General features: G+C 47.1%; 2 protein-coding genes across 3 annotated transcripts; one reads left to right on the forward strand and one right to left on the reverse strand.

The window, feature by feature from the left end:
- Positions 1–480: 480 nt before the first annotated feature.
- On the forward strand, positions 481–2,801 carry LOC133904102 (transcription factor GHD7-like). The gene is made up of 2 exons (XM_062345589.1): positions 481–1,239; positions 2,256–2,801. The coding sequence occupies exons 1-2, from the start codon at positions 712–714 to the stop codon at positions 2,583–2,585; spliced, it is 858 nt and encodes a 285-aa protein (XP_062201573.1). The 5' UTR covers positions 481–711; the 3' UTR covers positions 2,586–2,801.
- A 3,929-nt stretch (positions 2,802–6,730) lies between these two features.
- LOC133904099 (VAN3-binding protein-like) lies at positions 6,731–8,816 on the reverse strand. 2 transcript variants are annotated; one of them, XM_062345583.1, is made up of 6 exons: positions 8,314–8,816; positions 7,805–8,198; positions 7,540–7,695; positions 7,385–7,434; positions 7,233–7,290; positions 6,731–7,124 (listed from the first exon to the last, which is right to left on the reverse strand). In XM_062345583.1, exons 1-6 carry the CDS (start codon positions 8,602–8,604, stop codon positions 6,895–6,897), a joined length of 1,179 nt encoding a protein of 392 aa, XP_062201567.1. In that variant the 5' UTR covers positions 8,605–8,816; the 3' UTR covers positions 6,731–6,894. The 2 variants fall into 2 exon arrangements, with proteins under 2 accessions (XP_062201567.1, XP_062201568.1); XM_062345584.1 differs by having other exon boundaries at positions 7,552–7,695; positions 8,314–8,814.
- Between the last annotated feature and the right edge of the window lie 2,314 nt (positions 8,817–11,130).

Consider the following 11,130-nt stretch of genomic DNA (forward strand, 5'->3'; position numbering starts at 1 on the left):
GATTCCACATCACAACACATCAACCAATTCAATCCATTGACACCGGGCGCTGCTAATTCACGCGCGTGAGCTGGTAAACTGGCGTCCCTTTCCGACAGCCCCCTCCTTTTTTTGGGGAAACTTTTTTCTTTCGTGTCTTTCTATTAACTTTTCTAAAAAAAACTTTTCTATCAAAACTTTTGAGAAAACTTTTTAAGAAAAAAATTAGCTCAAAACTTGTGAGAAAAAATTAATAAGAAAAGTTTACTAATGGGTTCTGTGGGCCGACTTAGGCTACACGCGCGCCTCCGAACAGGATCTTCGATTGACACCCTCACAGCAGCAAAAAAGAAGAAAAAAGGCACCTGGCAATGGCGAATCGCCAAATGATCCGCCCCTTGGAGAGACGAGAAAGGTGGCTCCGGATCCTCCACGTAAGAATCCCCCCCATCTCATATCTCTTGCTCCCCTCCTATTGGCCGCGCGCGTACTTATTCCCGCCCTGCCCTAGCTCTCTCTCCCTGTCTTCTCCTCCACACAAGAACCCGGCCGAGCATATCATTTGCTCGCCCGCGCATGAGCGAACGAAGCAAGCGAGCGCGCAGAAGCAAACAAGTGGGGGAGAGAGATAGGGAGCTCACAGACAACACACGGGGGGCTTGACGGGTTGTGGTGGGAGGAGGAGGAGGAGGAGTCAAGAGAGTGAGTTCGTGCGGCGACGTCGTACGTGGGATGTCGGCGTCGTCGGGCGCCGCGTGCCGCGTGTGCGGTGGTGGCGGGGGCGTGGGGGAGTGCGCGTGCCATGGAAATGGAGTCGGCGGCGCGCGGTGCGGGGTCGCGGTCGCGGACCTTAACCGCGTGTTCCCCGGGATGTGGCAGCAGGCGGAGGAGGAGCTGGGTGTCGTCGGCAGCGGCGGCGCGGCGGCGGCGGCGGTCGGGCTTCAGGAGTTCCAGTTCTTCGGGCACGACGAGGACCACGACAGCGTGACGTGGCTGTTCCAAGACCCGGAGCCCCACCTGCACCGCGGGCTGGCGCCGGCGGCGGTCGGGAACGGGGTGGCCGAGGCCGAGGCCGAGCAGCGGCGGCAGGGGCAGCAGACGCCGACTTTTTTCGACGGGTACGCGCACGCGCAGTACGGCCAGCTGCCGGGCCACGGGCTCACATTCGACGTCCCGCTGAGCCGGGGCGGCGAGGCGGCTGTCTTGGAGGCCGGACTGGGGCTCGGCGGCGGCAACCCGGCGACGTCCAGCGCCACAATCGTGAGTGGTTCGGTTCCATCTTTCCCTGATCCCTCAACTTAACACGCTCATGAGGTTCTAAGAATGTGTTAATTTTCAAGCTGTTCGATCTGCATGAGGTTCATGTTCTTGCACGCTCATGTATTGGTCGCCTTTGATCGAGTATCAGATGTTACTCCACAGCTCGGCCATTCCAGATTTCAAATACATGCACCTTAGTGCCGAATCTAGAGCTCTAAGAATCCGAGTGCACAATTCAACATATTTAGGCTTAGATGGTGGGAACATGTAGCTTCACCCCTGTTAGTGCAATCACGATTCTTTCTGAAATCTCTCGGTTCATTGCGCACAACTGAGCTAGGTGCAGATTAATAGTGGTGAAAACGTCAAAGGCTGTCAATGTTGTGGTCCAACATATTATTAGGGGCTAGTCCAAAAGAGTTGCACCATCACTTATGTACACGGTTGCCTTTTTTTTTTTTTGTCTCCTCTTTTCCATGGGGATAAGATAAGGCCACATTATGAAAGCAGCATTTTCTCTCTCTCTAATTCCAATGAGAATTGAAGAATTTATTGTTAAATTCCCGTGAAATTATTGGGAGACCCTAAGATCATGTGGTTATATGTCCAGTGTCAGCTTACCGAGTGTTGATACATGTATGTTTGTCAAGCTCTAACTATAAGGCTTCTTGAATCTATGTATCTCTAGCTTTAAAAATTCATAAAAATAAAGTTATATGTACATTAGGAATATTTAGTTGAGTCATCTTATTTCTATTTTTATTAAAAATATATATTTAAATTATTTTATTTTAATATACAAACTTTGGATCTAAGATAAGCTGCGAGCTAAAGTCCTTCAAACAGAAGAGGACTTTAGGGTTAATCTTACGTCGCTAAAAAGTCAAAACACTATGCGTCGGCTCGCGATTGATAGGTTTGGACCGAGCGATTATGATCGAACGGAGCTGCTTTGCGTGACCTTACTTTCAGGTGTCGGCCTCCAATTTGACCGGTCGGTTGATTCTTGCTTTCAGGTGTCCTTCCACGGGAGCACCTTCACTGACGCCGCGAGCTCCGTCCCGGGAGAGGTGGCGGCAAACGGTGGCGTCGTCCCAAGCTGCGCAGACCCGGCGATGGACCGGGAGGCAAAGGTGATGAGGTACAAGGAGAAGCGGAAGCGGAGGCGGTACGAGAAGCACATCCGGTACGCGTCCCGCAAGGCCTACGCCGAGATGCGGCCGCGCGTCAAGGGCCGGTTCGCCAAGGCGCCCGACGGCGAAGGCGCCGCGCCGCCGCAACAGGCGGCCGCGGCCGCGGCAGGCTACGACACCGGCCGGCTCGACCTCGGATGGTTCCGTTCATAGCAAATACGTACTTACCCCGGCCGGAGCATTAGCTAGCTAGCCTAGGCCATTGGTGATTGGTTAATTACTTAACTTAGATATATACATATGCACGCATGTATTGGTGATAAATCTCGATTACTATAGCTAGCACTGAAGCATATACACCCGTATTTGTACTACTAGTATATAGCACAGTGACAAGTTTACGTTGCATTACGTAGCTTGCGTAGAGAACAGTGCGTTGTCATGCATGTATGGTTATCCTTCGCCGAAATAGCTCCCTTAAGACCCGATGCCAACAATCAAGGTGCAAGGGCGCCATACTCGCCACCGGGTATTGATCTTGACAAACTCGGTCGAGCTACCCAAGCAAATAGTCAGTAGATCTTTCCTATCTTAGTAGATTATTTATATTTCCTTTTCAAGGTCGATCGAGTCGGTGAGACTTTTTCTAGCTATATGATGTGTGAGAGGGTGGTTCGTTGGGTCGTGTCAATTTGATGAAATTGGAGGAGTGGTAGTTGTAGCTAGGGAGAGTCAGTTGAAACAATTTGAGGTGTAAGCACGGGTTATTCGCGGAACTATATATATGCCCCGTTATGCACATACGCTAGCTGACTGCTGAGCCTGAGTATGATCAATCAACTCCTCGTGTGATCCAGACGTACCGGGGCCCTCCCTTCAGCTCCGGCCCAACAACCACGTCGAACCCCTTCAAGAACGCTTCCACCATCACCGTAGGGAACGACCGGCTCACGGCCGCCACCTTCACCGCCTTCGGCAACGCTCCCACCGCCTCCAGCGCGTCAATGTCCGCTGCCTCCCAGAAGAAGTGCTTGGGGAGCACGGCCTGCCGATCCTCGCCGCCTCGTCGCGGCGCAGCCCGCACAAGAAGCCCATGGCCATCACCCTCAGGCGCGCCTTAGGGACAGCAGGCGCAGGAAGGGGTAGAGCGCGAGCAGGACGAGGCCCCGGACGTAGCCGCCTGCCTCGACGGAGACAAGGAAGTACGGCGGGAAAGCGGCGGACGGCGACGATTTCAGGAGCAGCGCGTCCACGTCGACCACGAGTGCGTTCTCAACGAGCCGGCATGCCGTCGGCGATGGCGCTGCCGTGGTTACGGTGGTCGTTACACCACGGCAGCGGAAGAGACCGGCGACGAGGTTGCGCTTCACGAAACGGTGACTGTCGAGTGCGCTGTTGGCGAAGCTCTGGTCCGTAGTCGCCATGCATGCACGTATGTCCTCCTCGATCGTTTGCTTGGGATGTCAAGTTGGTGGTGTGCAGCTAGCGTCCAATATAAAGAAGCGAGAGCGGACTGACTTGGTGTACGTACGACTCCGGCGATTGCTTGCTTACGAATTCCGAATCCGTGCTGGACACGCACAGCCGTCACCATTTTCCGACGAGCAATGCTACACTTACGTAAAAAACTTATGTAAATCTTATACACAACTGACGTGGTAGCGACATGTTAGTTCAGTAGTATGTTGGGGATAGCTTGATTCACGAAGCACGGGGTATCTATTCACTGAAACGTCAGCTTTTAGGATTTGATTGTAAATTCATTAAGTAGACATAGATGTTATTTAGCAGAGCTTTAACTCTCAGCACCAAAACAGATCTTATATTAGTATCCTAAGATAAAGTGATTTAAGTCCATAGTTGTAGACTAAGATGAAAATTGAATCGTTCACCTAAACACCCTCAATATATCCATAGCGCTAACTCTACAAATTTTTTGAGCTAGGAATATCAAGCTCTAGGAATTTTTAGAGTTAGAGCTCTGTCAAACAGGCTCATTATAATACCGATTTCCGACTTGTTTGGGATTAGGTTGTTGTTAAAGGGCCTACCTGTAAGTCTGGGCCATCTCTGTCAGACCCATATTTCGACCTGCCCGACCCAACCCAACATGTCAAACTCCCCACGACCGTTGCTGCTCTGCAACCGCAAGCCCGCCAGCCCCCGCCTAGTCTCCAACCTCCGCTGGATCGCCCCAATTTCGCCTCGTCGTGCTGCCTGACTCGGTTGCTGCATGACCATGTTGCCTAGCGCCACCCACCTCCCATGGCGGCGGCATCCTCCCGCACGCACTATATTCGCGCTCGTCCAACGTACGTACACGCGGAGGAAGGAGAAGTACAATAGTGTGGCCAAGCAAGATTGATTCATAATCACCGAGAACGTGGAACCATGCCACGTCCCGAGAACGCAGGAACAATCTAGTTCTATCTTGTCAAAATCTTTCTCAAGTACCATTCCATGTACTCAATCTCGTTCGGTAGGACCGAGAATGGTGACTAAATGGAGATGAATGGGCGTTTTACCAACTTTTTGGATGGTCTTTTCTAATCTTTCACCTAACGCGCCTTAAAACAATATGCGAAAGCAAAAACTAGAGGGAAACATGTTGCATCAAAAGATCCTTAAAAAAGTATGGCTCTCATGAATGGAATTTAACACTAAGTTTCATTAAAAACCAATTCATACGCCATCGCACACCAAAGCTTGCAATTTGAGACATAAACACTTAAATTTAAGGAGATAGTCACCGAGTGAACAAACTCTTTAAGTTGATGATTTAGCGGCAAGAGAATTCAAGACCAATTCTAAATGTGAATTTTATACCTCTAGCAATAAGAAGAACCAATTCAACATGGTAAAAAAAATTAGATCTTAAACCAAAACAAAAATCCTAATGACAACTGAACTCGCAACGAAACAAGCAAGTCAATAAAGGAAAACTAGAAGAAAATGAACGCAAGCATAAGAGGCAATATGAACTTTATTACTAGCAAACGACAACCCTATTTTCGACCGATTATAAAGTATTTTACATACAAAAAGCTCTCACTTTCAATACACCCCTACCTATCACTGAGGATATTTTAATCTAATCTTTTCTCCATCCATTGAACGGTCATGACATCTTCATGACTTAGCTTCGTCTTGACACAAGCTTCGCAATGATGCTACACGCACTTCATACTTCCACGATATTGAGGGCAAATCGCAAAACCGTCTCGCACGCTTCTCAAAGCGTGACTCATTGCCACTTTCTTATTACTTAAGCAAGCGATCAAATATCGACGTGTGTACTACGCCTTGCGATCTTGACCACCGACAAGTCTCTCCTGCTCCCAGTCCCTCCTACCGCTTTATCACTTGTATTGTCATCCATTTCGCTTATTTTGTTAACACACTGCCTTCATCTGCCTTCTCATGTTTTGCTTGCTCTCCACATATACAGCTAGAATCACCCTTAACTCCGCCCCAGCCTCTTTGATCGTCTAGCACTAAGCACCTCCCTTAGCCCTGATCATCCTGTCGTCAGTCAACAAGTTGCATCCATCATCTACACATCATAAAACAAACAAACACGTATATCAAACTCCATTATAGATTAGTCAAAATCAAAATCTTTAGTTGAAAGCACATCACAAAAAAATCGTGAACATCGGACTATCTGAAGTGTATTGCTTTCTGATCACCGGACCATCCGACATGTACAATACTTCCTTCACTGACACACTCATGGAAAACCCTTCAGTGTGCACACCTTCAATCGCCGAACCATCCGGTGTGTACATTCTCACCAGACAAGCTTTGCATACTCTCTGGAAAAATTAGTCTGGCGTACACATCCTCCATCGTCAAACTATCCGACGTATAGAATCACACTAGACACAATTTGCAAACTTTCTGGAAAAATTAGTCTAGCGTGCTGTGCTACCCATCGCCAGATCATCCGGTGTTTCAATGGATTTTCTCTACTGAGTCAAAAAAAAAACCAGCGTGAAATCTTCTTGAGCGTTGGACCATCTGGCGTGTTCATTTCACAGGACGACAGACCATCTGGTGAGGCAAATTTTTCTAGACTCAAATACAAAAATACCAACTCCATTTCTTTGCACATTTGATTAGTTATGATTATAATTACAATACATAGACATACTCATACAATCCAAAAATCATCAAACTAAATCAACAATCTTATCAATCTCTCATTACATATAAACTAAAACACATTTCAATTTGATTTATCACATTCCTCGGTCCCATCAAGTAGGGAATTATGTGACTATAAGATTGACCTCCCAAATCCTCATCGCCTATTTGGTCAGTAAACACTACAAACTTAATTGAGCAAAAGACAGTAGTAGACAAAATATATAATCTATTCTTAGCCCGTCATATTCTGTATGTAGTACAGTATACAATTCCTGACTAGAGCACCATCAATATGTACCCCTTACATTGGTGATGTAAGGCACATTCTATAACACACCATCTGCCACAACGAAGATGGTTGTATAAATCTGAACTAGCTGAGCATTAGTGATCCCAGTTTATTTCCTACATTGTCATCTAGAGCAGCTTGACGAAGCAGGTTCTGCACATCGTCTACCCACTTCTGTTTACTAATGCTGCTCTCACACTCAAACTCTACCAGGCCCTGTGCCGTGCTCAGGCCGAAGCAGCATGTCTCCTCCATGGAGTCCTTCCCTGGCTCAGCCCAAGTTGGAAGGTCACTGTATACGCCGTAAACCACACCTGCAGCCAATTGCTTAAAGGTCAGTATTAAGACTCAGGTTTCATAAACTACTCTGTTGGAGTCAGAAATATATATTTTGGTACTAGATGTTGAAACTTGATACTTACTCTTGTTGTTCTTTGAGAGTGCACCTCCTATGTGTTTGCTTATCAGCTTCAGCATGACCTGTCATTGTTCAGCTATGTTGTCAGTAACAGTAATTGTGCATCTCTCTGTAGTCTGACCAGCATTTAGGACTGAACAATGAAAAAAATCCTACCTGAGACCTCTTGTTGATGTAGATAGATACTCGGTACCTGTGTAAATCCCCTGCATCAGGAATGAAATTCTGAGACATAGTTTTCTTAACCATGCTTATAGTTTACATGCTTCTGGGTTTTGATTTGAAACTGCATGTTCTGAATTGCCCACTACTTTTTACAGTACCTTTTCTTGTGCGTTTCAGCAGCTCCCCCTCCTTGCACCATATATCAGGGCTCCAAGAACGGCCCTGCTCGTACGGAAGAACACTTGCATTGCTCCTCGTCTCTCGCTGCACTCTCTGCTTCAGCGTCGCAGCTCCTCGTAGAGCTGATCAAGACGGCCAAAGTTGTCACGAACTCGGCCTAAATTTCTTTTTAACGAAACATCATATGGATTCAGTTCACCGTGATGTCAATGACATCGTCGGATTCCTCACCGGTTGCCGCTGCTGCCGTGAGCGTCATCAGATCACCGGGGCTTCTGACGCCAACCGCGGCCTCTACGGCGCAGGCCACCTGCTCATGGCGCGCCCCCGCGTGCTGAGCTGCCTCGACGCAGTGCGAAGCTAACAGCTCAGTGGCCGACGCCATGGCAGCGGCCATCTTGGAGGTCTGGATGTCGGAGCTCGTGGCTGCCGCGACGGCGGCGACCGCGGCCGCGACCCGGGCCACGGACACCGTGGCGTGCACGTGAGCCTTCTCAGCGCGCTGCTTCTCCTTGCCGCTCTGCTTGACACGGCACGTTTCCCTGTGGTGGACTTGGAAGTGGACTTGGAACCATTTGCCGATCGATTGGTGGTGTCTGCTCATGGAATTCCTTCTTGTGTCCATCTGTAGAAATGTTGCAGTAGCACCATAAGACGGAAAGAAAACATAAAAAAGGAGGATGAACTGAACTTCGGATCAGTACATGTTTTTTTTTTTTTTTTTGGAAAGAAATCAGTACATGCTGTTGATGACACGGAAGAGGAACGATGGACGTCGCAAGCACGGAGTCCTCCGGTATGGCCATCTCCGGCAGCCGGCTCGCTGCAACGCCGCTCTTCTTGCTCCCGCTGATAAGAATCTTGGAAATCTCCGACGCCGACACGCTCCACGACCTCGACAGGTACTCCATGGGCTCCAACGGCGTCTGCGGCGGCGGTATCGCCGGCACAGCATCCTCCTCTTCATCCACCACCTCAATGTTGAAAGCACCAGCGACATCTCTCGCTTTCCAAGCCTTCTCCATGGCCATCCTACAAGCAGTTGCAGTGTCTTCGCAGGTGACAACCACTGATGTTTCTTGGTGTGTCTATGAGACAGAGTGCTGTGTACTTATAGCGAGGGAGACACACACGAAGCACAAGGAGAGGGGCGTGGAGCCACCGTGCTATGGCAGAAGCAGAAGGAACGAAAGGGAACACGAGGCTGACAGGTTCCTGGCTTCCTTTTCTACTCTGTCTCTGGGTTTTTCCACGACCTGGGGTGGTATACCAGTATAAAATACACTTGTGTCGCCGTTCTCAAGCTATCTGTTCCCAGCAGGTGAGCTATCTTAGACCTTGGATGGTGAAGCTTTGAAGGAACCAGGGGATTGGATGTTTGTATCGCCATTTCGATGGTTGTTGGAGGTCTGCACGGGTCCCAGACTCACGGAAAGTACAGTAGAGAGTTAGAGGCAGCACCGGTATTATATACTCCTCCTCCTGCTGCGTTCAAGCAACTGAATCATTAGAAATTCAGAATTGTTTGCGTCTGCAGCAATGTCGGCAATATATACTTGTATAAGCGATAATATCGTTCCTGTCTTTGCGGTGTATTGGCAGTGCCTCCTTTTGGCTAACATCCGCTCCGTGAAAAACAGACGAAAGAGAGACACGATTTGGTGACGGGTCACAATATGATCTGTTATTTATAGTCTCGGGTCGAGATCGAGTATAGACCCGTCATTGATTATAGATCATCGATGACGGGTTATCATATTGCTTGTTACTTATGATATATGTGACGGATTATAACTACACCCGTCATTTATGATCTAATCATAGGTGATGGGTCTTTCCGTTTCCCATATCAATCATAAGTGATGTGTCATATTACGACCTATCACTTATATTAATCTATAATATTAATATTAATATCAAATATGTAATATTAAGTTCAAATTTAAATTTGTATATATTAAATTTGCAATATTAATATCTAATTTATAATATTAATGTCAAATTTGTAATATTAAATTGAACATAATAAGTTATGAATTTGAATCAAAATTTTTATCAAAGTTATAGATTACGGGTTATACTATTCATAGGTCACTTATTATTAGTTATAGGTGATGGGTGATACTATGCACTCGTCACTTATTATTAGTTATGGGTGACGGATAATACTATTCACTCGTCATCTATGATTTTCTTCACCGGTCACTGAGTACAAGTAATAAGTGACAAGTGATAATATTTATTCATCACTTATGATTTGTAATAAGTGACTGGTCAATATCATAGGTGATGGGTGATAGTGTTTATCCATCACCTATGATCATTTAACTATATATAGAGTGTCTCTCGTGTCATTTTTTCTAAGTCCTAGCCCTAACTCCCTGAGCCGTGCCTCCAGCCTTCTCATCCCCAAGCCGCCACCGTCGATGCCCTCTCCTCCACGCATCGCCGCCGTTGACGCTCTCTCCTCCGTGCTCCGCTACCGTGAGCCTCCGAGCCTGTCGTCGGCCCCACCAATGGCGCCTTCTTCACCACTTCCCCAGCAGAGGAGGAGGAGGAGGAGTCCACCCGTGCCACTACCACTTGCTCTGTCCAGCCACCGCCGTCCTCGTCGAGTGCGAGTGGAGTAGATCCAAGCGACCGCCTCCCATCTCTGTCGAGCTCGTCGTCCACCTCCCATCTCTATCAAGTACGTCCCCACTCCTCCCCCTCCATCTCCTCCCCCATATTTGGTTTGAAGTGTGCAATAAGTGATTACCTTTAGCTGCTGCTAGACTAGTGTGTGTCTTACTGTGATTTTTTATCTCTCTCTTGATCTGAATAGTATGGGTGCTTATGGATAAATACTCGATGATGATGACATGAACTGATTTTGGGCTAGATAGCTGAGTACAATAGTTAGAACTTGATTGATCCTCTGAGTATATTGTTTTTCTAGGCAGTGCATGAGTTTTGCGATTTGTGATCTTCTAGTCTGACCCTGGATGCCAAGTTTTGGAAATTAGATGTGCACTATCTATTTGCTTGTATCCCTGGATTATGTGCTATTGGTCGGTTTGAGCTGTAGAATTAGATTGCTTACTATCTCTCAGTCTGTCGGTCCACAGCTCAGTTTATTTCAGATATACAGTTTTTGTTTTCCCTTTTGTTACTCTGATTTTGCTTGTACACTATCCATGGATGCTTGTTATATTTCAAAGGATGATAGTCATGTTCTAATTATATGTGTGATCTTAGTATTTAGTCTAATTTTGATGTATTTAGTGATATGTTTAGGAGCAGAACCTAGTTGTTCTGAGCCAACTATAGTGAACATCTAAGAGCAATATTTTTATGTCCCCTTGCTATTCAGTACTGTGATCTATACATGAATTAGGTGCAGATGTTTAGAGTACCACATATATTGATGTATTTGTCATAGGGTTTTCAGTGTAGGGATGTTTGGAGATGACGCCAGGTGGCTGGGAGTTGTGAAATGATGCAATTTTTACCTTATAGATAGATATGCAACATGTTGCAGTTTCCATCCGAGTTGCTGAGATTGGTCAACTCCTTGC

Source organism: Phragmites australis, chromosome 21 (assembly GCF_958298935.1).
Source record: "Phragmites australis chromosome 21, lpPhrAust1.1, whole genome shotgun sequence".
Classification (NCBI taxonomy): domain Eukaryota; kingdom Viridiplantae; phylum Streptophyta; class Magnoliopsida; order Poales; family Poaceae; genus Phragmites; species Phragmites australis.